This window comes from Corvus hawaiiensis, chromosome 6 (assembly GCF_020740725.1).
Source record: "Corvus hawaiiensis isolate bCorHaw1 chromosome 6, bCorHaw1.pri.cur, whole genome shotgun sequence".
Classification (NCBI taxonomy): Eukaryota; Metazoa; Chordata; class Aves; order Passeriformes; family Corvidae; genus Corvus; species Corvus hawaiiensis.
Window position 1 is genome coordinate 64,610,647 of NC_063218.1, and position 27,201 is coordinate 64,637,847.

At 56.6% G+C, this 27,201-nt stretch overlaps 5 protein-coding genes across 5 annotated transcripts in view; 4 read left to right on the forward strand and 1 right to left on the reverse strand.

Moving 5' to 3' along the window:
• Positions 1-1,891: 1,891 nt before the first annotated feature.
• LOC125327702 (mas-related G-protein coupled receptor member H-like) lies at positions 1,892-3,143 on the forward strand. The gene has a single exon (XM_048307487.1). It carries the CDS (start codon positions 1,892-1,894, stop codon positions 2,810-2,812), a length of 921 nt encoding a protein of 306 aa, XP_048163444.1. The 3' UTR covers positions 2,813-3,143.
• A 559-nt stretch (positions 3,144-3,702) lies between these two features.
• LOC125327359 (mas-related G-protein coupled receptor member H-like) lies at positions 3,703-5,775 on the forward strand. Its single transcript, XM_048306801.1, is given in 3 exon segments — positions 3,703-4,018; positions 4,349-4,694; positions 4,696-5,775. Coding segments are annotated over 2 exon segments (912 nt in total). The 5' UTR covers positions 3,703-4,018; positions 4,349-4,449; the 3' UTR covers positions 5,363-5,775.
• A 6,671-nt stretch (positions 5,776-12,446) lies between these two features.
• On the reverse strand, positions 12,447-13,621 carry LOC125327357 (mas-related G-protein coupled receptor member H-like). The gene has a single exon (XM_048306798.1). It carries the CDS (start codon positions 13,604-13,606, stop codon positions 12,689-12,691), a length of 918 nt encoding a protein of 305 aa, XP_048162755.1. The 5' UTR covers positions 13,607-13,621; the 3' UTR covers positions 12,447-12,688.
• Positions 13,622-15,129: 1,508 nt separating this feature from the next.
• RHOD (ras homolog family member D) lies at positions 15,130-17,383 on the forward strand. The gene is made up of 5 exons (XM_048306836.1): positions 15,130-15,573; positions 16,067-16,154; positions 16,359-16,468; positions 16,555-16,689; positions 16,823-17,383. Exons 1-5 carry the CDS (start codon positions 15,445-15,447, stop codon positions 16,988-16,990), a joined length of 630 nt encoding a protein of 209 aa, XP_048162793.1. The 5' UTR covers positions 15,130-15,444; the 3' UTR covers positions 16,991-17,383.
• An 829-nt stretch (positions 17,384-18,212) lies between these two features.
• The window catches only part of KDM2A (lysine demethylase 2A), a 33,889-nt gene continuing 24,900 nt past the window's right edge, over positions 18,213-27,201 (forward strand). Inside the window, exons 1-3 of the mRNA XM_048306617.1 lie at positions 18,213-18,290; positions 18,611-18,638; positions 19,863-19,967. Coding sequence (XP_048162574.1) covers positions 18,271-18,290; positions 18,611-18,638; positions 19,863-19,967 — 153 coding nt within the window. The 5' untranslated portion in view covers positions 18,213-18,270. The remainder of the gene's footprint in view (positions 18,291-18,610; positions 18,639-19,862; positions 19,968-27,201) is intronic.

Below are 27,201 nucleotides of genomic sequence, written 5' to 3' on the forward strand. Positions count from 1 at the left end.
AACAGGTCAGTGGAATGTTCTCCTTCCTCCCTGCCCCACCTTCCTCTCCTCCTGCAGCTGCTCTGTGCCTGCCACCCTCTCCCAGTGACCGCAGTGCCCTCCCCAGATCCCCCCTCTTTTCCTGTGCATCCTGTCTGTATCTTAATACACAAATGGGCCAGAATAATCTAACACAATGTGAAGCAGAAGGAAGCAGGAATTCTTTACCTGTGCAGGACACACAGGAGGACCTCTCCTTGTTCTCTGTGTGTGTGTGTGTGTGTTATGATGTGGTTTAAACCCAGAAAAGCAAAGAAAGCTAAGTGTCTGTGCATAAACTGGAAAGAACTTAAAAGGTTCAAAGCATTCCCAGAAACAAGATTAAAATGAAACGAGATTAAATGTTGATGCCAAGAAATGGATGTATTTATTTAATAGTAGAGAGGCAAAGAGAAGGAAAGAGAAAAGAAAGAAAGAGAAAAAGGAGTGTGCATGGGGTTCTGGGGGGACAGGGAGAGGTGACAGGGGTTAGGTGGAAGCGTATCACCCATCCAAGGGTCCCAATGATGTCTCATTGCTCTCTTCCATCTGCTCTGCTGCTGGTGAGGGTCCCTCACTGCCACCATGGCCACGCCGCCACGTGCCACCACACCACGTGGCAAAGAGTACAGAATGACTAATGGATTAATGCACACTTTGAGCCAGGTGGGAACACCCACGTGTCTCCCTTGCAGGGGCTGGCTTGACACTGTCCCGTACAGCACTGAGGGTCTATTGCATCATCTCTGGTGCTCTGCTGCAGGGTCTGGGAACCCCTTTGAGGGGGCCCCTGTGATGGGCCATGTTACCTCTTTTGCTGTGGATAAGCTTCCTGCTCCCCCCCCGCCCTTCCCCCCTTCGTGAGGGCCCCTCAGCTGGGCTCCTCTGCACAGTGGAGGATGGGGAGTCACTGAGCCTCTGACCAGAGGCTTTTCCAACACACACCCAAAGCCTCTCCTCCCGCCACCCTTTGGTGCAGGGTCTTTTTGAGCCTGGCAGCTGATAGCCCTGGGGCTGTGGTCTTCACCTTGAAGGTGTTAAGCCTGTGCTCTGTGAATGTCCCCAGCCCTGAGCTGTTACTTTATCTATTCTTCACCATCGAGCAGTGTAAGGCCTCACTCAGGGCCCCATTCAGGATTCAGTTGTCTTCTCTGCAGCTTTTGTAATGCAATTTTAAAAGTCCTTCATGAAAATGTTTAAGTCATAAACTATAATATTTCAGTCTCTGACAGTGTGGTGAGACTTTAATGCAGGGGTTTTATCCACTATGAACATACCATGTCATTAAAGCGTGTTTCTTATCTGATAAATCAACATTACTATCGTAGAATTAATTTCCATGTTTCCACCTCCTCCTGGGAGTCCTTTCATGATCCTGAAGGTTCATCAGGAGGGGTCTCTGGTGCTCCTATTCACTGAGTGCTGCCATATTAAAGGTGACCTCACCTTGAACTTTTCCTTTGGCCATGCTCTGTTGCTTCTTGTTACAGAACTGCCCCAGAACCACCGCAGGCCTCCAGATCTGTTCCTTCACTGCCTCCAGCCACGTTTATCATCCTGTGTGCACACTTTCACATCCTTTTATCTTTTTGGCTGGTTGGTCTTTCAGCAACATCAGGGAACTGAAAATGTTTATTCTCTGTTATTTGTCAGTTCCCATCCAAACAGCCCAACCCTTCCACCTCCCTCTCCCACCCCACCATTCCCACCGCCCTCCTCCCCTGCACATCTCACTTCTCTCCACGGAATCCTTCCCGCTGCAGGGAGCTGCTGAGGAGCTGCTTGGTCCATCCCTGGATTCTCCAAGCACTGACTGCCCATCCACTCTGACCACAGCCAGGGCCACATCCCAGCGCCTGCCCAGCGTCCATCCATGGCGGTGAGCTCTGTGTTCCCACCTTCGGCTTCACCCACTGAAGGGGATGATCCATGTGAGATAGATGTCAGCAACGTGGCCATACACAGTGTTATGCTGCTCATCTGCCTCTGTGGGGTGGCCGGGAACGGGGCTGTGCTCTGGCTCCTCACACTGCAAGGCCCTGTCGCCCGCATCTTTGACCTGGCTGTCGCTGACTTCCTCTTCCTCCTCTTTGCGCTGCCCTCCTCCCTGCTCTTCCTGCTGGAGGACATGTCCTGCTCTCCTATCATGCCCCAGGTGTACGTGAGCTTCCTTTTCCAGCTGTCCATGATGTCCTACTACTGGGGGCTGTTCCGGCTGACACGCATCACCGTCATACCGGACACGCACAAGCTCTGCCTGCTCTTCTTCCACTGTCACCCTCCCCTGCGCCTGCTGTGGGTGGTGGACAGTGCTGTGTATTGGGTCGCCTTTGCCGTCATCACTGCCATTCCCACGGTGACATTCCTGTGCCCATCACACGAGCAGGAGCACTGCCGGGTGGCTCTCACCTCCATGTTTGCCGTCACCCTGCTCATCTTTGCTGCACCCGTGGTCATCACCCGCACAATCGACATCGTTAAAGCCAAGTGTGGCTCCCAGCAGCAGAAACCCAAGAAGCGCGACATCGTTATCTTCATCATTGTGCTCTTCATTCTCTTCCTCAACCTCTGGAATGTCCTGCAGCAGCTCGGCTTCACCGGTGTGTCCTCCCAGGTTTTTTTCCTGCTCGCCTGCATCACCAGCACCATCAAACCATTAATCTACTTCCTGGTGGGGAGGTGCTGGAGGCCCTGCTCCTTGGGGTCCCTCCAGCTCTCGCTCCAGAGGGTCTTTGAGGAGAGGAAAGACATCACTCCCACCAGCAAAGATACCACCAGGGACATGGAGGTCTGAGCCTGTTGATCTGTTCCCCTGCACTTCTGAAGGACCCTGGGACAGTGACTGAGGTTTTTCTTGAGCAAACTGATCAATAAATATCCACAGGATCACCCTCCCGCACTGTATTCCTGCAGGAGCAGGGAGCAGGGGCAGTGCCACAGGCGATGTGGGAGGGAAGCTCTGCAGGGAGCACATTGGAGCATGGCTTTCCTTCTCCCTCCCGGTTCCTAGGACACTGTTCCCCAAACGGATCCTTCCTCACAGGGCTGTCATCCCAAAAATCCCCGTGGCATGGTTCCTGCATCCCTCTGCAGTCTGATATCAATAAACAGCTCCTGAAACCTGAGCTGCCTTGGCTCCCTCTGCCAGCGCTCCCCGGCTGCCTCTGGCTCCTGCTGCCAGCCGGGAATGTGGGTGGAGGGCGGGGACACGGCCACGGCTGGTGCTGCCCGGAGCCCCCGTGATGCCGAGTGCCCGGAGCTGGGCTGGCACCGGCACAGGCGGCACGGGCAGGATGGCCCAGGGGCTCAGCACGGCCCCGGCTGCTCCGGGAGTGCCACGGCAAAGATGTGCCTGGTCCCGGCTGGAGCGGGGCAGGAGCGGGGCTGTCGGGGGGAAGGCGGCCCCGGGGGGGTCTGGGCGTGTGCGAGGGGTCAGGAGGGGTCAGGAAGGCTCTGGATGCTGCCGATCCCAAATGTCCGCGCTGGAGAGCAGCAGAGCCCGACGGGCAGCGCTTCAAGGTGGGAAGAGGCTGCCGGGCGGGAAACCCGTGGGATGGGATGGCATGGGATGGGATGGGATGGGATGGGATGGGATGGGATGGGATGGGATGGGGATGGGATGGGATGGGATGGGATGGGATGGGATGGGATGGGATGGGATGGGGATGGGATCTGGGATGGGGATGGGATACTTAAATCAGCCTGAATAAGCTTTCTAACACAATGGGAAGTGTGAGGAAGCAGGAATTCTTTACCTGTGCAGGGCACACAGGAGGATCTCTCCTTGTTCTGTGTGTGGGGGGAGACTTTACAGCACGGGTTTTATCCTCTAGAAACACACACAGCTATTAAAACTTTTTTCTTATCTCATACATAAACATCACTTTCCTAGGACTCATTTCCATGTTTCCACCTCCTCCTGGGAATCCTTTCATGATCCTGGAGGTTCATCAGGAGGGGTCTCTGGTGCTCCTATTCACTGAGTGCTGCCATATTAAAGGTGACCTCACCTTGAACTTTTCCTTTGGCCATGCGCTGTTGTTTCTTGTGACAGAACTGCCCCAGAACCACCGCAGGCCTCCAGATCTGTTTTCCCACTGCCTCCAGCCACGTTTATCATCCTGTGTGCACACTTTCACATACTTTTATCTTTTTGCCCAGTTAGGCTTTTGGCAACTTCAGGAGAGCTGAAAATGTTTATTCCCGATGTTCTTTATCAATACCCACCCAAACAGACCAACCCTCCCACCTCCCTCTCCCACCCCACCGTTCCCACTGCCCTCCTCCCCTGCACATCTCACTTCTCTCCACCAAACCCTTCCCGCTGCAGGGAGCTGCTGAGGAGCTGCTTGGTCCATCCCTGGATTCTCCAAGCCCATCCACTCTGACCACAGCCGGGGCCACATCCCAGCGCCTGCCCAGCGTCCATCCATGGCGGTGAGCTCCGTGTCCCCACCTTCTGCCTCACCCACCGAAGGAGATGATCCATGTGAGATAGATGTCACCAACGTGGCCATACACAGTGTCATGCCACTCATTGGCCTCTGTGGGCTGGTTGGGAACGGGGCTGTTCTGTGGCTCCAGCACATGAAACCCATCACTGACTACATCTTCAACCAGGCCTTTGATGACTTTTTCTTCCTCCTCTTCATGATCCCTTCCACCCTGCTCTTCCTGCGTGTCCTGCTCTCCTATCATACCCCGTGTGTACTCGAACTTCCTTTTCCAGCTGTCAATGGTCTCCTACCACATGGGGCTGTACCGGCTGATGTCCATCAACACCAAGAGGTGCAGGTCCACCCACTACCAACTCTGCTACCACTGCCACCTTCCGCAGTCCATGTTGTGGGTGGTAATGAGAGCCCTGCAGTGGGCCTTCTTCTACACTGTCATCGCTGTCAATCCCACAGTGACTTCCCTGTGCCAGTCATACAAGCACGAGCACTGCTGGGGGGCTGTCATCTCCATGTACACCCTCAACCTCTTCCTCTTTGCTGCACCTGTGATCATTTCCAGCACAATGCTCTTCATTAAGGCCAAGTGTGGCTCCCAGCAGCAGCAACCAGAGTGGCTCGACATCGTTGTCTTCCTCATTGCGCTCTTCACTCTCCCACTCAGCATCTGCAATTTCCTGCAGCAGCTCAGTTACATCACTGTGTCCTCCCAGGTTTTTTTCCTTCTCGCCTGCATCCACAGCACCATCAAACCCTTCATCTACTTCTCGGTGGGGAGCTGCAGGAGGCGCTGCTGGAGTCCCCTCAGGGACTGCATCCAGAGGGTCTTTGTGGAGCCAAAGGACAACACTCCCAGCAGAAATGCTGCTGCCATGGACACGGTGGTCTGAGCCTGTTGATCCCTCCCACTGCTCTGCTGAAGGATCCCAGGACAGTGGCTGAGGGTTTCTGTGAGTTCCCTAAGCTGGGAACTCTCCCGTTTGCTGCACTCAGAGGACCCTTGAACACCGATGGATCCTGGGCCCATCCCCCCCACTCCTCAAGGCTCAACTCTTCCCCCCGGTGAGGACCTGCAAAGGCACCTGGAGTGAGCACTGCACTGCCTCCAAGGGGAATTTTTCACAGGGACCTTGCACTGACTCTATGTCTGTGTCCATACACGTGTCATAGCTCTGGTTTCATTGGCAGGATTTCATTTGTAGGGCTGTTTTTCCTTGGTGTCTCTGTCTGGTCAGTGCTAGAGTGAACCTGGTCAATGAACTCCATCGTGCTGTCACTTAATATTAAATGTGGCTTTTACTGATCCCCTTGCTGCTGGTCTTTTCAGCAATCTCAGTGTCATGGTTTAGCATAGTTTGGGTTTTTAGTTAAGGAGGGCTCCATCACCCACGGAAGTGATTCTTTTGTAAAGAGGTGCTTACAGCTTCCTCTAGACCCGACAGAACCAATCAACTGGCTAGTTTGAATATTGGCAACTCTGTTAAGCCACTTAAGAAGCTTGATACACCTCTGTGATCCACATTTAAGAACAAACAAATCACAATCATGAGCAAAAGTACCTGTACTGAAATAAACAAATGTTGAAGTGGCTGTGATCTGGTGAGAAGCTTGAACAGAGAGAGATGAAAGTGATGAAGACCCTTGCTCCCAGGGAAGAAGAAGTGTGGAAACCATGTTTTTACTAGAAAATGGACATATCGTGAACCAGCCATAAAATAGAAAACCCAGAGCCCATAAGACAGAAGGACTTGAGCACGTACACAGGGGAAAAAGTTCATGGGGAGGTTGTGAGAAAGGAACAAGCAGCACTGGGGAGGATGCAAATGAGGAACAAGCAAAGGACGAAAAGGATGAGAAAATGCAAACCTAAGGACAGTTGTGACATACATGGTGACACATGTGACATACAATGTGACACAGAGACAAGAGCCAATCATAAAGCATAAAGCAGCTTTGTGTGAAAATAAGCCTTAACCAATGATAATTATGCACGATCATGTGTAGGGAAAGACAGAATTTTATATTAGGGACAGTAATTCATCATAAAATGGCTTCTGCCTGATTCACATTGAATCGTGTAGAGTCCATTGTTTCTCTCCACAAAGAAGACCTCTGTTCCTGGAGCTGAAGATGCTCCCAGAGACAGGTGAAGAGAACCTTTGCTTCTGAACAGCTCGTCCTTAAAATGGTACCCCATTGGTTCAAGATTGGAGCCTCAGAAACAGTTGTGGGGAAAGCTGTAGGTCGGGGGAAGGGAGTCTCACATGTGAGCAGAGAACCAACCCGGGCGGCTGTCTCGCTGTGACATTGAAGCCACAGGAGAGCTGTTTCTTGTGGAGATGTCTCCATAGCATGAGCAAGAGAGACTCCTCTCCCTAAGTGAGCTGAAGAAAGAGATTATTATAGAGGTGGTAAACTGACTGGAAATCCCAAGGGTTGTCTTTTTACGTTGTCAGTGGGAAAAAGAGAGGAGAGGTGGGGGAGGAGAAGTGTTCTGAAGTTTTAGTCTGACTTCTTTTCCCCCCCTCTTTTAGGTCTGTTAATAAACTTCTTTATAGTCTTTAAAGTTTTGTGCGTGCTTTGCTCTCTCCTAATTCTTATCTCACGGAAGGAATAGAAGTAAGTAATGGATTTTGAAGTAAACCACTACACTCGGCCACTCGTTTGGAACAGTCCCGTGGTGCAATCCTGCAGGAGAAGGGAGCAGGGCCATGCGGGAGGGATGCTCTGAGGGGAGCACACGGGAGCTGGGCTTTCTTCCTCCCTCCCGGCTCCTAGAACTCCACAGCCAGGAGGAGAGCGGACACTGCCGGGGTCCCTGGTGGAGCGGGGCTGTCGGGGGGGAAATGTGGCCCGGGGGTGGTCTGGGCTGTCGGAGGGGGTCAGGAGAGGGTCTGGATGCCGGCGATCCCAAATGTTCCCACTGGAGGGCAGCAGAGCCCGACAGGCCGCGCTCGGAGCGGGGAGCGGCCGCCGACTGGGAAAGCTGCGGGATGCGGTGGGATGGGGTGAGCATGGAGAGCGGGGTGGGGATGGGGATGGGGATGGGGAGCGGGGATGAGGATAGGATGGGATAGGATGGGATAGGATAGGATAGGATAGGATAGGATAGGATAGGATAGGATAGGATAGGATAGCACATTGCAGCAGTGCTTCCTTGGCTCCAGGGGAGGTTTTGGCAATGATCCCGGAGCTCTTCCCAGAATAGGAATTTCTGTATTGAAGCAGACAGCTGCCTCACCAGCACCGAAGCAGCACACCCGTCATTCCAGTGCTGCTGCAGGGAATATGACCCCTCAGGGAAAAGAAAGGAGGAATGGTAGAAGCCTATTGGGAGAGGGAAGGCAGTCGGAGAATGGGACATTCTGCAGGGGAGGAGTGTTTCTAACCAGGAGGAAATTAGGAGGCAATTGCAAAATTCTCCATGTGGAGCTTCTGGCAAAAGCCACTCCCTTAGCCAAAAAAATCAGGACAAATAACTCTGTAGAAGTGGAGCTCTGACGTAGCCAAACTTGCAATTTCCAACTCCTCCACGACTCCACGGAGCCTTGGGGAGCAACACGAGGACAGGGCACGGGGAGGAGCTGGTGGGACAGCATGGGTACCTCCTGGTGATCTGGGCACTTTCTCCTTCGTGTTCCTGACCTGGGAGGAGCCGCTTTAGGATGTGGATCCCAAAGGAGCAAGGGGTGCCAGGAAGCGCCGCTGATGGGGACAGAGCCCCTGTGCCTGCTGCTGCCCCACACTGAACAGGTCAGTGGAATGTTCTCCTTCCTCCCTGCCCCACCTTCCTCTCCTCCTGCAGCTGCTCTGTGCCTGCCACCCTCTCCCGGTGACCGCAGTGCCCTCCCCAGATCCCCCCTCTTTTCCTGTGCATCCTGTCTGTATCTTAATACACAAATGGGCCGGAATAATCTAACACAACGTGAAGCAGAAGGAAGCAGGAATTCTTTACCTGTGCAGGACACACAGGAGGACCTCTCCTTGTTCTCTGTGTGTGTGTGTGTGTGTTATGATGTGGTTTAAACCCAGAAAAGCAAAGAAAGCTAAGTGTCTGTGCATAAACTGGAAAGAACTTAAAAGGTTCAAAGCATTCCCAGAAACAAGATTAAAATGAAACGAGATTAAATGTTGATGCCAAGAAATGGATGTATTTATTTAATAGTAGAGAGGCAAAGAGAAGGAAAGAGAAAAGAAAGAAAGAGAAAAAGGAGTGTGCATGGGGTTCTGGGGGGACAGGGAGAGGTGACAGGGGTTAGGTGGAAGCGTATCACCCATCCAAGGGTCCCAATGATGTCTCGTTGCTCTCTTCCATCTGCTCTGCTGCTGGTGAGGGTCCCTCACTGCCACCATGGCCACGCCGCCACGTGCCACCACACCACGTGGCAAAGAGTACAGAATGACTAATGGATTAATGCACACTTTGAGCCAGGTGGGAACACCCACGTGTCTCCCTTGCAGGGGCTGGCTTGACACTGTCCCGTACAGCACTGAGGGTCTATTGCATCATCTCTGGTGCTCTGCTGCAGGGTCTGGGAACCCCTTTGAGGGGGCCCCTGTGATGGGCCATGTTACCTCTTTTGCTGTGGATAAGCTTCCTGCTCCCCCCCCGCCCTTCCCCCCTTCGTGAGGGCCCCTCAGCTGGGCTCCTCTGCACAGTGGAGGATGGGGAGTCACTGAGCCTCTGACCAGAGGCTTTTCCAACACACACCCAAAGCCTCTCCTCCCGCCACCCTTTGGTGCAGGGTCTTTTTGAGCCTGGCAGCTGATAGCCCTGGGGCTGTGGTCTTCACCTTGAAGGTGTTAAGCCTGTGCTCTGTGAATGTCCCCAACCCTGAGCTGTTACTTTATCTATTCTTCACCATCGAGCAGTGTAAGGCCTCACTCAGGGCCCCATTCAGGATTCAGTTGTCTTCTCTGCAGCTTTAGGATACGGATCCCAAAGGAGCAAGGGGTGCCAGGAAGCGCCGCTGATGGGGACAGAGCCCCTGTGCCTGCTGCTGCCCCACACTGAACAGGTCAGTGGAATGTTCTCCTTCCTCTTTGCCCCACCTTCCTCTCCTCCTGCAGCTGCTCTCTTCCTGCCACCCTCTCCCGGTGACTGCACTGCCCTCCCCAGCTCCTCCATCCTCTGCCCTGAGCTTCCCTTCCACATCTCCTGCTGAACAGCCCAACCCTCCCCCCTCCCTCTCCCACCCCACCATTCCCACCACCCTCCTCCCCTGCACATCTCACTTCTCTCCACCGAATCCTTCCCTCTGCAGGGAGCTGCTGAGGAGCCGCTTGGTCCATCCCTGGATTCTCCAAGCACTGACTGCCCATCCACTCTGACCACAGCCGGGGCCACATCCCAGCGCCTGCCCAGCGTCCATCCATGGCGGTGAGCTCCGTGTCCCCACCTTCTGCCTCACCCACAGAAGAAGCCGATCTGTGTGAGATAGATGTCACCAACGTGGCCATAGACAGTGTGACGCTGCTCATCTGCCTCTGTGGGGTGGTCGGGAATGGGGCTGTGCTCTGCCTCCTCCACAGGAACGCCACCACCTTTTACATCATCAACCTGGCCTTCGCCAACTTCACCTTTCTCCATTTCACGGTCCCCTCCACCCTGCTCTATCTCCTGGAGGATGTGTCCTGCTTCACTTTCACGCCCCTGATGTTCCAGAGGGTACTTTTCCTGCTGTCCCTGTTCTCCTACAACATGGGGTTGTACCTGCTGACGGCCATCAGCCTCGAGAGGTGCACATCCATCCTCTGTTCCCTCTGGTACCGCTGCCACTGTCCCCAGGGCCTGGCATGGGTGGTGTGTGCCCTACTCTGGGCCCTCTCTGTCACTTTCATTGTCACTGTGACTTACCTGTGCCTGTCACATGAGCCCGAGCACTGCCAGGTGTCTCTCATCTCCATGTACGCAGTCAACTTCTTCCTCTTCGCCCCAGCCATGGTCATTTCCAGCACAATTCTCTTCATTAAAGTCAAGTGTGGCCCCCAGCAGCAGCAACCCAAGAGACTTGACATCGTTATCCTCCTCACTGTGCTCTTCTTCCTCCTCTTTGCTCTTCCCCTCAGCATCTGGAATTTCCTGCAGCAGCTTGGTTACACTGCTGTGTCCTCGCAGGTTGTTTTCCTGCTTGCCTGCATCCACAGCACCATCAACCCCTTCATCTACTTCTTGGTGGGGAGGTGCTGGAGCCCCTGCTCCGTGGGGTGCCTCCGTCTCTCCCTCCAGAGGGTCTTTCAGGAGCCAGAAGAGAACACTGCCCACAGTTATGATGCTGCCCTGGACACAGCCATCTCAGCCTGTTGATGCCTTCCCCTGTGCTGCTAAAGGACCCTGGGACAGTGGCTGACAGATTCCTTGAGCCACCAGATCAATAAATATCCACGGGATCAGCCTCCCTGGGCTGGTGTAATCCCGCAGGAGAAAGGAGCAGGGGCAGTGCCAAGGGTGATGTGGGAAGGAAGCTCTGCAGGGAGCACATTGGAGCATGGATTTCATCCTCCCCCACAGGTCCTAGAGCACTATTCCCCCAAAGGCTGTGATTCCTAAAATCCCCCTGCCGTGGTTCCTGCATCCCTCTGCAGTCTGATATCAATAAACAGCTCCGTGAAACCTGAGTTGCCTTGGCCCCCTCTGCCAGCGCTCCCCGGCTGCCTCTGGCTCCTGCTGCCAGCCGGGAATGTGGGTGGAGGGCGGGGACACGGCCACGGCTGGTGCTGCCCGGAGCCCCCGTGATGCCGAGTGCCCGGAGCTGGGCTGGCACCGGCACAGGCGGCACGGGCAGGATGGCCCAGGGGCTCAGCACGGCCCCGGCTGCTCCGGGAGTGCCACGGCAAAGACGTCCCCAGATATCTTTTAATGTTGTCAGGCAGGTGCAAAGGACTCTTTTCCTTCAGAAATTCTTCCTCTGCCCTGCCTTTGGCCTCTCCCTCAGCAGGCTCGGATGGCGCAGCTGCAGGGAGAGGGGTCCGTGGTCCTCAGCACAGGCACACCCTTCCAGGAGCACGGTGACACCTGTGACTGTCACCAGGGGCTCCACGGGGCATCACCCACCTCCCTGTGGCTTTGCTGCGGTCACCAATCCCAGCACATCCCACACCTTTCCTCCAGCCCCACCACATCCCACACCCTCCCTCTATGTCCAACACCTGCCCACAAGCCCCACCACGTCCCAAACCCGCCCCACAGCCTCCCATCCCACTCCCCGTGCAGCCCACCCACCTGCCGTCCTTCCCAGCCCTCCCATCCCCAGGCCTGCTCCTACAATCCCTCCCCATGGGCTGCTCACCCCAGACCGCCTCTTATGGTTTTCGGGGACTGTTTCTCTGGGAGATCCCCCCACCTCCAGAGCTTCACCCGCGGTGTTCCCGCCCTCCCCCCCTCCCCCCCCCACCCCCGCCTCCCTTGGAGAGGGACAAGAGGCGACAGCGCGATGGATCCATCAGCGTTTATTAGGGCGGAGGAGAGGGAATGGCCGGGAGTGAAGACACTGCCGGGGCTCCTGGCTGGAGCGGGGCAGGAGCGGGGCTGTCGGGGGGGATCTGGGATGTCAGAGGGGTCAGGAAGAGTCTGGGGCGGGTCGAGAGGGGTCTGGATGCCGGCGATCCCAAATATCCCCACTGGAGGGCAGCAGAGCCCGACGAGCAGAGCTCGGAGCCCGGGAGCGAACGCCGGGCGGGAAACCTGCGGGATGGGATGGGATGGGGATGGGATGGGGATGGGATGGGATGGGATGGGATGGGGATGGGATGGGATGGGATGGGATGGGATGGGATGGGATGGGATGGGATGGGATGGGATGGGATGGGATGGGATGGGATGGGATGGGATGGAGAATGGGGTCGAGATGGGGATGGGGAGCAGCATGGGGATGGGATAGGTGCAGGAAATAGGGAAGGGGAGCCGAGATGAGGATGGGTTGGGGATAGGACTGGAGTGGGAATGCGGATGGGATAGGGATAGAGATAGGGATAGGGATAGGGATAGGGATGGGGCTAGGGCTGTAGGATAGGGATAGGGATAGGGATAGGGATAGGGATAGGGATAGACACAACAACATAGATCAGTGGGATGAGAAAAGGGATGGGAAAATTATGGGATGCATCCTGACACACCGCTGTAGGAAGGTGACCTGCAGGCCTGGCTGGGAGCAAGGGTGGGCAGCTGAGCACGAAGCTGGCGTGGGCAGCACGGCCCGTGGGACCACAGTGGCCTCTCAGCTGGAGATTGTGGTGATCCTTGTCTCCTCAAAGACCCTCCGGAAGGCAACCTGGAGGGACACAATGGAGCAGCGCCTCCAGCAGCTCCCCACCAGGAAGTAGACGAAGGGGTTGATGCTGCTGTTGATGCAGGCGAGCAGGAAAACCAGCTGAGAGGACACAGCGATGTAACCGAGCTGCTGCAGGAAATTCCAGAGGCTGAGGGGCACTCCAAAGATGAGGAAGAAGAGCACAGTGAGGAAGATAACGATGTAGAGCCTCTTAGGCTGACGTCTCTTGGAGCCACACAGGACCTTGATGAAGAGGATCACGTTGGAGATGACCATGGGTGGAGCAAAGATGAGGAAGCTGAGGGCATACATGGAGATGAGAGACACCCGGCAGTGCTCGTGCTCGTGTGACAGGCACAGGGAGGTCACCATGACCATGACAGCAATGGAGAGTGCCCAGAGCAGGACACACACCACCCCTGACTGGCGCTCGGGACGGTGGCAGCGGTACCAGAGGGGGAAGAGAATCGAGCCACACCTCTCGAGGCTGATGGCTGTCAGCAGGTACAGCCCCATGTTGTAGGAGAACAGGGACAGCAGGAAAAGGGACCTCAGGTACTTCAGGGACACGACAGTGAAGCAGGACACATCCTCCAGGAGGTAGAGCAGGGAGGAGGGGACCATGAAGAGGAGGAAGGTGAAGTCAGCGACGGCCAGGTTCAGGATGTAGACGGTGATGGGGTTCCTGCGGATGTGGAATCCGAGGAGCCAGAGCACAGCCCCGTTCCCAGCCAGCCCACAGAGGCAGATGAGCAGTGTGACAGCTCCTATGGCCACATCGGTGACATTGATCCCGCAGGGATCGTCTCCTTCAGTGCCCATCACGGGAGATGAGGGAGGTGGGGCTGTCTGGTTCAGCTCCATGGTGGGAGGTGGGATGTGATCCCCAGCTGTGGTCAGAGCAGAGGGGAGTTAGTGGGACCCCAGGGGATGTGATGGGGAGAGGGGGCCTGGTGAGGTGGCACAGCAGGGCTGGGCACAGGGGGGCCATGGGAGGGCTGGGGGTGAGGTGAGGGCAGAGGGAGGGTTGGATCGATCCAGTCATCCCAACTGAGGACAACCATGGGAGCCATGAGAGGGGCTTTGGGGACACCCAGGGAGACACAAGCAGTGCCCAGGGCTGGGCTCTGGTCCCAACCCCCTACCTTTCCTTGGGGCCAACCTGTAGGTGTGTCCAAGCAGGGCACGCTCCTTCCCTCTGGTGCTCCTCGCCACGATCTCCTCTGATGAGAAAAACTGGGGTCTCCACGTCCTCAGAAGCTCCGGAGTGGCCTATTTGTCCCCAGGTAAAGCTGCTTTCTGGGGCATTTCTGCACAATCACAGGTCAGGCGCTGAGAGCACTGGGCAGTTGCACACAGGCTGCCTCTTCTCCTGTCAAAATTCTGTTGGTCTTGCGGGAAAGGAAATGTTTTGTCCGAGCGAATACCCCAGAGGACGGTCGCTGCAGCAGTTGCATCTCGCTCCGAAAGAATCTTGGTGCTTTTAGGATTCAACCTGATATCTCATTAGACTGGTAATTACCACCTTCCTAATTGTTTGATGGTGCTCCAGCCTCCTCTCCCCATACTGCGACGATGCTGGCATCCTTCTGAAATTGTTCATTACTGCATGCATTTGCCTGCCAGCCTCCCAGCATGAGAATCCCTCTCCTCCGACTTCATCCTGCACCAGGCCTAGGGGAGAATTTGGGATTTGGTGCCTGAGCCATCATCATTTTGGATTCACTCCAGCTGGCCTGGGGGCTCCAGAGCCCTCCTGGACCAGCTGGTAGCCACTGAGAGAGCCTGGAGAAGCCGGTGGCAGATGAGGGGATGGCAGGGGACAGCACACACAACCCCGCATCCCTCCCTGCACCCCTACACCAGAAGCACCTGTTCACCCCACCAAAATTTTGGGGTGGTAGAAGAGGGCACTGACTGGAGGGGAGAGGGTCTTGAGGACATCCAGACAGGGGCATGGGGGACATCAGTGCTGGCATGGCATGTCCCCGAGCAAAGCAGGGTGTCACAGCCTGTCCCACCTGCATTGGGATCACTAGGAAAAGACAGGGGGGTGGTGGCTGCCCCCTCAGCCAGGTCCTGCTGAACTGGGCGCCGGGGACAGAGATTCCTGGCGGGGCAGGGCTCAGCATGGCACAGCGCGGGTGTGACAGCAGGGCTGGCAGTGACAGCGGGGCCAGGGCAGTGAGTCATCTCCCCCGTGCCTCCCTCCACCCCTGGACTTTGCCTCCCGCGGATGCTCAGGGCAATAAATCCCAGCCTCAGGGGCGGGAAAGGGCTGTCCGGGAGGGCACAGGGGTCCCATCCCAGGGGGTCGGGGGTGAGCTGTGCAGGGGGATCTGCAGGGGGAGTGCATGAGTGGGATTGGGATGGGGAGTGAGGAGTGGGATGGGGATGAACGTGCCGGAGGCAGCGGACAGGCGTGCGTGCTAGAGAGCGCCACACAGGCAGGCAGGACACGCAGGTGGCAGTGTGACGCTTGTGCACCGCGAGGACCTGCCGGGAGAAGGTCACCTGTGTGCCAGGACAGCCGTACGTGTGGCCCGGCCGCTGTCACCACCGCGGCCCCAGCCCCGTCGCGGGCGGGCCCGGCGGGCGGGTGACAGCCGCACCCTGGACCGGGCGGGTGCTTCCCGCCCCGCTGTCCCCATCCCTGTCCCCGCCGAGGCCACACAGGCTCCGTGGTCCCACTGGACACCCCCATGCAGCCGGAGCGCGGGGGGCAGAGCCCAGGAGCCCCCGAAACTGAGGTCAAGACTGTCATCGTGGGGGATGGCGGCTGCGGGAAGACATCACTGCTGATGGCCTTCGCCAGAGGGGACTTCCCCAAGGTACCGGGATCCCTGTCCCCCGGTGGGTGGGTGACAGTCCCCGTGCGGGAGCGGTGTCCTGGACGCGCGATGGGACGGACACGGTGGATGGCAGCAGCGGGGCCGTTTGAAGCAGGACATGGAGACGGAGGGGCAGGGGGGCAGGGGGTGGCCCAGCCTGGGGTTCTGTGGCATCTCTGCCCCTCTTGGGTGGGTAATGGGGTGGGGAGCAGGGTTTGTCCCTCAGCGAGGGCACACAGGGGACTCGGGGAGTGCAGCCACAGAGACCCTGGAACCCCTGTCCTGAATCCCCACGGGCATCCGTGAGGCTCCGTAGTGCCCTGGGATAGGGGAGAACAATCATTCCCAACCCACTGTCCCAGGGAGGCACCACCATTTCCCACTCCCTGCTTCCCTCCCTGTGCCCTGTTCTGTCCCCACTGGGGTCCCCTCCATCGCTGCCCCCCACCACTGCCTGTGTGACCTGTGTGACACCGTCCCTGTCCCCTGCCAGGTCTATGTCCCCACCGTGTTCGAGAAGTACACAGCGTCCCTCCAGGTTGCCGGCAAGCCCGTGAAGATCCACCTGTGGGACACAGCAGGTGGGACAGAAGGGGACAGGGCAGGCAGTTGTGCCCCCCGTGCTCCCACCCGGGGGTTTCGGGGTGTCCCACACCCGTGGTCGTGCCTTGGAGGGGTTTCCCCATGCCACGACCATGGAAGGGGGGGGCTTAACCCACAGCCACCCCCACGGATGTCACCCTCATGGTCCCAGGTGTGTAATGGTTTCCTTCTCCGCCCGGCAGGACAGGAAGACTATGACAGGCTACGCCCTCTGTCCTACTCGGATGCCGGCGTTGTCCTCATGTGCTTTGATGTCACCGACTCCAACAGCTTTGACAACATCCTAACGAAGGTAACGCACCCTGGGGGGTGCAGCCTGCCCCCGTCCCCATCCCTGGGTGACACGTGCCCATCCCTGGGTGACATGTCCCCTCACAGTGGTACCCGGAGGTGAACCACTTCTGCAAGGGGGTCCCGGTGCTGCTGGTGGGCTGTAAGACGGACCTGCGGCAGGACCAGGAGCTGCTGCAGGAGCTGAAGGACGGACGGATGGAGCCCGTGTCCCGGCAGCAGGTGGGTGTCACCTCCCAGCGGGACGGGACGGGACGCGACGGGACGGGACGGGACGGCACGGCGGTGGCCGCCAGCACGGGGCAGTGCGACAGCCGGAGTCCCCGGCGGGCTCTGACTCTGCGTGTCCCCTCAGGGAGAGGCCATGGCCCGGCAGGTCCGTGCCGTGTCCTACATGGAATGCTCGGCCAGGTATCAGGATAACGTAGGGAACATCTTCGTGACCGCCTGCAGCGCCGCCATCAGCGCCGCCCGCCGGAGGCAGCGCAAGGAGAGACCCAGGAGGGTCTGCGTGCTCCTCTGAGCACCCCGGCTCGGCACCAGCCCCCCCCGGGATCCGCCGCTGTCCCCAAGCTCCGACCGCACGGCGGCTGCTGCCACGCCTCCACCTCTGCCACCAGAACACCGCTGCCACCCTCCTGACCCGGGGCTGGCACCGCTGGTCACCGCGGGGTGACAGCAGGAAAGCATCCCTGGCATGAAGAAACTGTCACGCCTGGATCCCAGAGTCCTGTCCCTTTCCCACCATGGATCCCAGCATCCTGTCCCACCATGGATCCCAGCATCCTCTGCCAGCCGGGCTCTGGGAGCAGAGAACTGATTTGGGGGCGCCCCTTCCCGCTGGCAGGCCAGCGCCGGAGGGTGCCACGGGGTGACGGCGGGCTGATCTTCTGCCATTAAAGTGACACAACACTCAGTGTGGCACGGTCCCTGGGGCAGCAGCAGCCCCTGCACGGCCTGGGGGCGTCAGGGACTCCGGGTGGGCGTCGGGGACACGGGTGGGTGTTGGGGACATGAGGTGGGCGCTGGGGACATGAGGTGGGCGCTGGGGACAAGGGGTCCCGCCAGGGGCCTGGGGTGGATGGGAGGCCACCGGGATGGGGTGACCTGCTGATTTTGGGTTGGGGTGTCTGTGAGTGTGTGTCCAGGTGTGTGCTGCACGTACAGGTCTGTAGGGGCACCGTTTATAACCGTATGAATAGTTATATATATTTTACCTCTTTTTATATATCTATTATATATATAGCGTATATGTAACTATATAGTTGATCTATAACCACCCATATCAATGTTTATTATATATATCAGTGCATGTAGTTAGGTTATAGCTATCTATATGACTATATATAGCTTATAGCTATACTGTTAACACCTAGAGCACGTAACTGAGGAGCTGTATGTAGGTATGTAGGTGCATGTAGCTACGTGCCCGTCTCTCTGCATTCAGACCCCCATACAGGCGCGCACAGCCGTGCGGGCAGCCCGGAAGCCCGCGGGGACACCGAGGGACCCCACGAACGCCCCCAAAATCCCGCCGGGGCTCCCCCCCCTCTCCAGCCCTCCCCCGGCAGGGGCGTGGCCACGCGGTGGGGGCGTGGTCACGTGAGGGGGCGTTGCCCGCACCGGAGGGGGCGTGGCCGCCCCGAGCCGCGCGCGCGCGGGGCGGGCCGGGGCTGGACCGGGCGGGACCGGGCGGCGCACGCGCGGCGTGCGGGTGGAGGGGGGGGGGGGGGGGGGGGGGCTCCGTGCGTGCGGCGCGTGCGCGCGGCGTCGGTGTGTATGTGAGGCTCTGACGGGTTCAAAATGGCGGCGGCGGCTCCTGTGTGAGGAGGGGGAACCGCGTCCCGGCCGGGGGGCGGCGGCGCTGGGGGGGCACCGCGCGGGCGGGACGGGGCGGGCGGCGCCGGCGGAGCCCCGGCACCCGGCGGCGGGGGGGGTGCGGTGGCGGTGGAGGCGGCGGCGGCGGCGGGGGGACGCGGGCCGCGGCGGCGGGGGGCGGCCGGCGGGGCTGTCAGCGCCCGCTGCCCGCGCCGGGAGCGGCGGGGCCGGGAGGGCGGCGGGCCCAGGGCGCGATTGCTGCTGACCGGGGGGATTTCTCCTTCTCCGTCTCTTCTGTTCCCCCACCCCCCCGTGCCGGCGGTAGAAGAGGACAAAGGCGCAGGAGAGACCTGGTGAGCACCGCGGGGGTCACCGGCGACCCCCGAGTTCGTGCGGGGCCCCGGAGCGCGGCCGGGCGGGAGCGGGCGCGGGCGGGTCTCCCCTTGCCGGGCCCCGGGAGGCCGCGTCGGGAAGTTGGGGAGGGGGCGGCGAGTGCCGGCTGACAGCTCCCCGGGGACCCTCCCTCCCTCTCGCCTCCCGTCCTGCCCCGGCGGGGGCGGGCTGGGGTGGCCCGGCCGGCCGGGGGTGGCCCCCGCGCCCCGCGGCGGAGCGGGCGCGCTGCGCTCCGGTTGTCCGGTTGTTTATAAACAGAGTTCAGCAAGTGTGGGGAAACTGCCTCCCTCGGCCGAGCCGGGAGTCCTGGTGCCGTGGTTCCAAGGGAGGCAGGGGTGGGGAAGGTGCTGTCGGGACTGGGAATGCTCTGCTGTCAAAGCCGGGGGTCGGGGAGGAGCAGGATCGAGCGAGTTCTCCCTGCGTGGTCGTAGCGGTTCTGTAACACTACAAGGGGCGGCGGATCCCCTTCCCCGCTCCCATTCCCCGATTCTCCTCCCCGAAGGTCTGGTTTAGCCATAGTCCTGGGGATTAAGAGCCGTGCCATACCCAGGCTTTGGTTGGTTTCTGTCCCTTTAAAAAAAAAAAAAAAAAGTGTAGGTGCCATCTGACGCCCTGGGAGGTTTTCCCAGGTTGGTGTGTGGTGTCACAAGGTGGCACATTTGGAGATCTCAGCATTTAGGCCTTCTCCAGCCAGGAGTTAGATGCCTGAGTGCTTCCCTACTTGGGTTGTGTATGTAGGAGAGATCCAATAAGCCTTCCATGATCATGGGAGATGTCCTGTACCAGTGTAGTTTCTCCCAGGTGCCATGGTACAGGATATCCCAAGGACAGTGATTTTGTTTTTTGGAGGAGTTGCCTCTCCGGTGCTTAATTTTGGGGAAGCCAGGATTTTACAGCACCTTCCCCGGTTTTTATTCTGTGGGCCAGTGGAGCTGCTGGTGGTGAAGCAAAGGTGGGAGCCCTGCAGCTCCTGTTGTGTTGCAGAACAGCTAGTGAAGTCATTTAGCCTGACTAATTCATTCTAAATTAGAATAGGAGCCATAAAAGTTGCGGTGGGTTCATCCCCTGGGTTCTCTCAGCCCCCAGAGCAGGGTGGGGTCAGCCCCAAAAGGAGAAGGGAAGTGAGGGGTGTGGGTGTCCCATGTCCCCATGCCCTGCTTCACTGTTTCCCTCTGGCTTCCAAGGAGGAAGAGGACGACGACAGCAGTCCTGGCGTGTCCTTCTCGCTCTCTTCGGAGGAGTCGGAGATGGAGCCCGAGGAAGAACGGATCCGTTACAGCCAAAGACTGGTCAGTAGTGACCCTGAATCAATCCTATTCCAGTCTTGGTTCTGTTGCAGCTGGAGAAGGGCAAAGCTTTTCCTGGCAGCAGGATTAAACAACCCAAACAGGCTGGTGGTGGATGGCTGCAGCCTACCTGGAGGTGTGGGCTTGGCTTAGGTGGCTTTGTGGGTCCTTTTGTGTCACCAGGTTTGTCCTAATGAAGGGAATTTGGCTGCTGAGCTCTGGAAAGGGGGGTTGGAGACTGAGGCTGGGCAAGGAGCTTTGGGATAGGAACATGGAACTGGTGTCAGTGTCATTTCTGTCACGACAGGTTTTTTCTGTGTGTCTGTGACAAGCAGAGGACCTGGAACACTGTGTGTTACCATTCTTGATTTGAGTGGCTGTGAAGCCTGAGAGAACCAACTCCAGCTTCAAGCTCCAGTTTCCCTGTGCCTGTGTCTCTTCCTGGTGTTTTCTTTCGGAGGGAGCTGTTCCAGCAGTCAGGTCCCAGTCAAGCCCTGTCAGGAGCTCTGGTGTGTGTGCTGCTGTTCACTGGGACTGCATGAATGCCATGGTCTGGGAATTGGGCTGTAACTGGGAACAGCTCGGGAGCAGCTACTCGGAGAGTCTGAGATGATACTCCTGGAGATCCCAGGGAAGGAGGGAAGCTGCTGTGTCTCTCACACTGTTTTGAGGCAGTTGCAAACCCCCAGGGAGGGCAAGTGGCAGCTCTGTGGTGGAGTCCCTCTCTGAGTCACAGCAGTACCTGTACCCTCACCTTCCAGGTGCTGCCCATAAAGGTAAATCCTTATCCTTTAATTCTCTGGAATTGTTTGGTGTGAGGCTGTGTGGTTCTTGGCATTAAGCTTTGCCCTCAAGACGATCGGTGCTGGGGAGTTCCCAAGTGCTTTGGTGGATGTTTTAATTTGGCAGCAGCAGTCCCAGCTCCTCCCTCATCCTGGCACATTTATTCCCACAGCTGTGTGGGATGCAGCTCAAGGTGCTGGTTTGACTGGAGAGTGATCCAGGACTAACCCAAAACATCTGGATAAAGACATGGCAGGTGAAGGGGACTATCAGCCAGGAACGTGTCAGTTCAAAAACGCTTATCATCTCTCAAATAAAAATCAGGAGGAGTTGGTGTCCTGGTGCAGGTGGGCTGGGCTCCAGCGGAATATGCTAAGCTGGATAAATGCCTGCAGGCTGATGAGCTCCATGCTTAAGGGGTTTGGGAAGGCACATGGGCAGCAGCATGAGGCTCACCTGGACTTGTGTGGCCTCGTGTGTGCGTGTGTTGTCTGTGCTGGCCTGAGGCCCAGAGGAGGAGGCATGACCCCTGTGTGGTGGGTGAGGCTTAACTTCTACCTCCTGCTATGCTTTTCCTGGAAACTTCCAGCTCATTATGTGCTCCTGCTGTGTCAGTGATGCTCCCTCGCTGAAGGACCCTTAAAAGATGATTATTTTTTTTCTGTAAAACATGATTTGGCTTATTTGAATATCCCACATATACCTTGGACTTGGGAGCTGGTTTAGTAGGCCTGAATGAAAAGTTCCAGGTAAGGAAGCAGGGAGCTGGTGGTACAGCATGTTCCTGCAGCTGTCAGCTGTGTTTCTGGTTTGTCATTTGGGCTCAACTAGCAAAAAAATAAATGTATTTAAAATAAAATAATCCAGGTGTGATAGTAGTCCTACCAGCCAAGCAACCTGAACCAGAATGGTTTATGGTGGTGAAGGAGCTGAATTAATTGTGTGGTTTGATGGTACCATCTGAGATGGCAGAGGAAGTTTGTTTTCTGGTGTGTCAGGTAATAACACCAACAGCATCTTTTTCCTGACTGGTTTCCATCGGGACGTAGAGGAAATCTGGAGTGTTCTGTGGTTTTTTATTTAGTTTGCAGTAATGTTGCCTTTCTTTAGTTCAACAAAAATCTGATATGTGTCAGCTTTTTGAATGAATTTGTGTCAGTGTTGGTGGAAGATCTGGGTTTGGAGGAGAAATTTACCTGTGCTTCGGGTGTAGTCATGCTCCTGCAGGAATTCTCTGCCAGTTCACACATGCCTGGGGGGCACAGTGACACTTTTATTAGGTGGGTTGCACTGCCCTAACTGTACTTGCTTCCTAGTTCAGGCTCTGCATCTCTGACTCCCAGGATAACACAGGCCTGGGTGAGTTGCTCTGGACTCAGGAATATCACTGGGAGGATGTCTTGCACCCATCCAAGGCAGTCTGTGGGAGAGGCTGTGTCCTGGTGAGCTCTGGGAGGCTCACACGGGCCGTGGGTGATGCTGTGTGAGCGTGGAGACGACACATGGGATATCTGTGTTCCTCACCCAGAGACTGGGAGCAGTGGAGATGGGACTTGCAGGCACTGTGGAGTAGTCTCCTGCTAATTCTGTATGAGTGTTGTTCTGCCCAGCTCCCTAACGAGGCAGTTCTTGGGGCTTGGGCTGAGGTGCCAGCATTTCAAGCTAGAGTTGCGTGTTTTGCAGGCCCTTAACCGAGGAGCTGAAATGCTCTATTGTGTCTTGAGCCTGAGTGACAGTCCAGCCCTGGCACTAACAATGCCTCGGTCCCTCTCTGAGACTTGGAAATCTTTGCTGGCTGTCACTGGGTGGTTGCACCCTGCCCATGTCACATCAGGCTGTTGGGCTCCCCATGAGGAGCCTGGACTCCCTTAAAGGCTCTGGAGAAAAGGATCCATCAGCCTGGTGCTCACAGAGGCTGCCTTGCTCTTCTGTAGGGGAGCCATGGTGTATTCCTAGGTGCTGGAAGTGTGAGGAAATCTCACCTTCTGCCTGCTCCAGGGCTCATTTCGGAAGGCCCATGCTGTGAACTGAGACTAGTAAGGCCCTGTGAATTACAAGCTGGGATTAGCACATTACCAGAGTACTGCCGTGTGCTTGCAGTGACAATGTTCAGGGTGAGAAATGACGGGCAGCAGCACTGGATCACTTTGGAATGGCTTGGGAGCACAGCAGGGGAATGCCATTATCCGAAGGACAAATCCTGCCCATCACGGTTTTTCCAGCAGTCTGTATCTCAGGGTGTGGTTCCCAGTTAGGATTGCCGGGGTGGCAGAGCTGGTTGAAGAGGTTTTCTCCCTCCCTCAGTTAGTGCTTCAGGAGCTGATGGCCCTGAGGTGAACACTGCTTCAGGGAATTGTGGATCATGCCCTGGATGGAAGTTGGCAGGGGGGAGGCATCTCATCCCAGTTGTTGTCTGTGCTGGGGTAATGAACAAACCTGACGGGGCTGGAAGTCTGAGATGGGGAGACAGGGTGAGGTAGGAACCTCTTAAACTGGCTCTGCTGCTGGAGAGAGCCCGAGGAGGAGCCTCACCCTCCCTGGGGGCTGTGGGTGCTCTGTGGGCTGAGCCACAGCTCCTGCTGGAGGTGTTGAGGTGTTGGCCCCAAGTGACCATCCTGGCTGGGTGCAGTGTCACCCTTATTTTGGCTGTGAAAGGGGTTGTGACACCCATGAAGGGAAATGGGCTTGTGGAGCAGGAGACTTAGCTGCTGCGAAGTGCTGTGGGTGCTGGAGAATTTGGGAGGTGAGAGGGGAGCCAGGGAGTGAAGTGCTCTGTCCCATGGCATGAGACAGTCTATATCCTGCCTTATCACTGCCCTGCCCTCTGGTCAGATCCTTGTGTGAAATTTGAGAGGAGGCTCTGCCTGTCCCCACCAGCCAGAAGCCGAGGCCTCTCCTGTAAACAGCAGCTACCAAACCTGCCCTTACATGTCGGTGTCCTCACTATCCCCTGGGAGAGTTCAGATGGGCTTTGCAGCACGTGGAGCCATCAGCTGGGGGATGAAGCCTGGGGAGTGTGCAGGACAAGGTTTCTCTTGCAGCCCTGCATGCTGTGGAGCGATCCCAGCTCAGCCCATGCCCGAGGGATGGCACTGCTGGTTCTGGCCAGTGCCTGGAGTCAGAGCAGCTGGAATCTTGTGGTTCCCAACTTGTTTGTATCCTTTCTGCAGGATGGATGGGGTGATGTCAGTGCAGGACACAGTCGTGGGGCCAGGAAGGCCCACACATGTTGACAGGACACTTGGGTCGGTTTTTCTCACAGCATAAGGATAGATTGAGGGATAAATGGCCTCAAAGCTGAGAGAGGGAAGGCAGGCAGAGCAGGCTGTGGGCTGCTTATGTCAGGTAGGATAGGAAAGAGGAGGATGCAGCTTCCTGCCTTCTCTATATTGCTCTATCTTGAATGTTTCATGCTATCCCAACACTGGGATGCAAGGGGCAATCCCATCAGGTTCAGCCCAACTCCTTGTTTGTGCTGTAAAGCTGCTCACTGCCAGGTAATGATCCCTTTTGGCTGCTGGTGTTTGTCACTCCCAGACATTGGGGGGTGACAGAGGCCAGTCCTGCTGGATACTGGCTTTCCCAGGGCTGCTCCCACTGATTTGGGACTCATGAGTGACCCTGCCTGTGTTGCTCCCCACAGACATTGAGCATAGGATGAGCCCCAGGCACTGGGTTAGAATTTGGGTGGTTTTACTTCACCTGCTCCCTCTTCCCCACGTTTGAAATGTGACACTGGCAATTCCTGTCAAGCCAAGCTCCTTCCTAGAGTTCCTCTGTGCTCTGTGTGAAACCCAGCCTGGCCAAATGTCCCTGGTCTGCTGGACACACCTCAGCTGCCCAGTCTAGACAGGGCCCAGGCAAGGGGGGTCATTAATCTCTCCCACATGCCTCAAACTGGAGGCACTACAAATGAGTCATTCCAAATGACCCAGGTGTAATGATTGAGCTCTAAATAATTCAGGGGCTGTTCAGATTTGGTCTGGGCAGGGCTTTGGTGGAATCTAGCAGCAACTGAAGGCTATTCTTGGAAAGCTTTAGAAATCCCTGTGAGCGTTTAGATCCTGCCAGATGCATGACTGTGCTGGTCCCTGGGAGAATACATCCCTGAAACCAACTGGATGCTGTTCCCTCTCAGCAGAGAGGGATGCAGGAGGTAAATATCTGCTGGATTCTTCCTGTCCCAAGCCTGGCTGTGCCCTGAGTGTGTCCTGGAAGCTGCAGTGCTGACTAAGCAAGGAGCCAAACACCACAGGAGCACTTGGAAGTTACCTGTGAGTTACCAAACAATCTCTGCAGGCTGCATTTATGATGCTGTCATAACCAGGAATAAGTTTTCACAGGGTTATCCCAGCTGGAGGTGACACTGACAAGTCAGGAGAGCAGTCCCTGTGCCCCCAGTGCCTTTTTAGTTATGTCAGGAGCCACCCAGACAGGGATTTACAGGTCACTGTGTGGGTTTGGGGGAGAAAGGGCACATGTGGGAAAGTGGTGATATGCTCAGAAGGGGGAGAAATAAGGTGCTGCCCTAATCTTGTCCCCTAAGCATGTACAAGGGAAAGAAATTCTCTTCAGGATGACATCTCTGGTGCTGCTGCTGAGGGAAGAGTGTTGCTGATTCCAGAGGAGGAAATGATGGCTGAACCTTTAGGGGGCTGTGAGGAACTTTGGTGGTGTTCTTCCCTTTCCACAGTGGCCTGAACTCCCTGTGCTGCTGATGCTCCCCGTTCACCTCCTTTCCCCGTTCTTGGGAACCAGGTGGGGAATATTCGTAGTTGGCTGTGGGTGTTGCTTTTTGCCGCTTGAGGTGGTTCAGGTAAACCTGGTGACAAAGTGTATCCTGTGAATCCATGGTGAGGGGAGAGGAGATGGAGCTGTTGGACAGGGATTCTGTCCTGTTCCTGTGTCCATGCTTGTGCATCTCTGTTGCTGTAGCAACAGCACTGGGAGTAAACAGCGTGAGCTGGCTGTCCAGGGATTCTGAATCCTTCTGGAAGTTCCAGGAACTTGAACCAGAGGAGTTTTTGGGCTGTGATCTGCTCAGGGTTGCAGGGTAGTGGATTTTCCATGTTTTAGCCATTGCTCTGTACACTGAAGAGTTTTAATAAAGCTGCCCCCACACACCCTTTTAGGTCAAGGAAGAGGCTCTGTGGGCTTTGTTCATGCTGGTCCTCAGGGTTGGGAGCTGAGTGCACAATCCTGACAGAGTTTGGGAGAAAATACCACTTGAGAGAAGTCCTTGTCGTTCTTCCATGTACCCCTGGCTCCTGGGAGCTGTAATGTTGGGAGTGAGCTGAGGCAGCTGGAAGTGGAAAGGAGAGGGCTGGCAGTGCATGCTCCTTTAAGGTCAGGCTGCCTCAGTGTCTTTAATTTGCTGTGCATAAATATTTCCATGTGTCACTGAGCCCCTTTGCCCCATTTGGAGTAAGGAAGGGATGAGTGCTGGGCTCCTTATGGAGCCGAGGGGGAGGGAATGTGTGCAGGGATGGTGTAACAGCGCAGAGTTCAGAGGAAATATCCTTCCTAGTAGCTGGATTCCCACATTGTCCACGTTCTTCCCAATGGCCCTGGGTTGTTTTCCCTCTCCCTGAGCATCCCCAGCCCTATAGCCTGCAATGCAGCCAGCCTGCTGCTGTTCCCTTTAGAAAACAGTGTCAGCTGAGCAGGAATTGCAGTACAAACCTCAGAGCTTCCTGTGTTTTTGTTATCCCAGTACTCCTGTGGTCCAGCCTCGCTCAGGCTGGGTGATGGGATGGAACTGGCAACAGGTTTTGGCAGAGCTGGTTTGGGACACTGGGAAATTTGGAGAGTGAGCACTTCCCTGATAAAAAAAATCCAAGCTAGTCCTGTGATCCCTCACTGTGCTGGGGACAGAGAGGTCCCCAGCACGGAATGAAGTCACTCAGGGCTGACCTGCTACTGCTGGATCAGCTGCACCTCTGAGTGCTTATGGCTCTCTGTCCCTTGTCCTGGGTCTCTGCCTCCTGGTCTGTGTGGGCTCAGTGGTGGGAACATGGATTAAATGTGTATAAATTCCAAGCCAGCCTTTTTTGGAGCAGTTTGGTACATTTTGGGGAGATTCTGTTGCCTTCCTGCACAAAGCAAAAGGAGGAGCAAAGCTGGTACTGCTCACCTCCCTGACTGCATAGGGCATGTGCTGGGCACACCTGGCAGGGAAAGGGGCTCCATGCAGAGTTTTTTCCTTGGATTTCTTCTGACTGGGAAGGGGTGGGATGTGGTTCAAGGGGTTCTCTCAGTCTGCTCCAGAAATGAGAAGGCTGAATGTCAAAGGATGGGTTTTGGCACTGAGGGTCAGTGTTCAGCCTTGAAGTGGCGTGGAGGGTTTGATGGTCCTTCAAGAGCTCCTTCAGGCTTTCATGGAATCCAGGCAGGATTTGTCCCCATGCCATGGCTGGTGGTGGGAATGGGCAGTCTGGGGGCTAGCAGTGCCATC

Excerpts from the sequence above, each read along its gene's own strand:
- LOC125327357 (XM_048306798.1), bottom strand. The coding sequence starts at position 13,606 with ATGGAGCTGAACCAGACAGCCCCACCTCCCTCATCTCCCGTGATGGGC.
- RHOD (XM_048306836.1), top strand. The coding sequence starts at position 15,445 with ATGCAGCCGGAGCGCGGGGGGCAGAGCCCAGGAGCCCCCGAAACTGAG. Across the intron at positions 15,574-16,066 it reads CCAGAGGGGACTTCCCCAAG|GTCTATGTCCCCACCGTGTT; the intron begins GTACCGGGATCC and ends GTCCCCTGCCAG. Across the intron at positions 16,690-16,822 it reads AGCCCGTGTCCCGGCAGCAG|GGAGAGGCCATGGCCCGGCA; the intron begins GTGGGTGTCACC and ends GTGTCCCCTCAG.
- LOC125327702 (XM_048307487.1), top strand. The coding sequence starts at position 1,892 with ATGGCGGTGAGCTCTGTGTTCCCACCTTCGGCTTCACCCACTGAAGGG.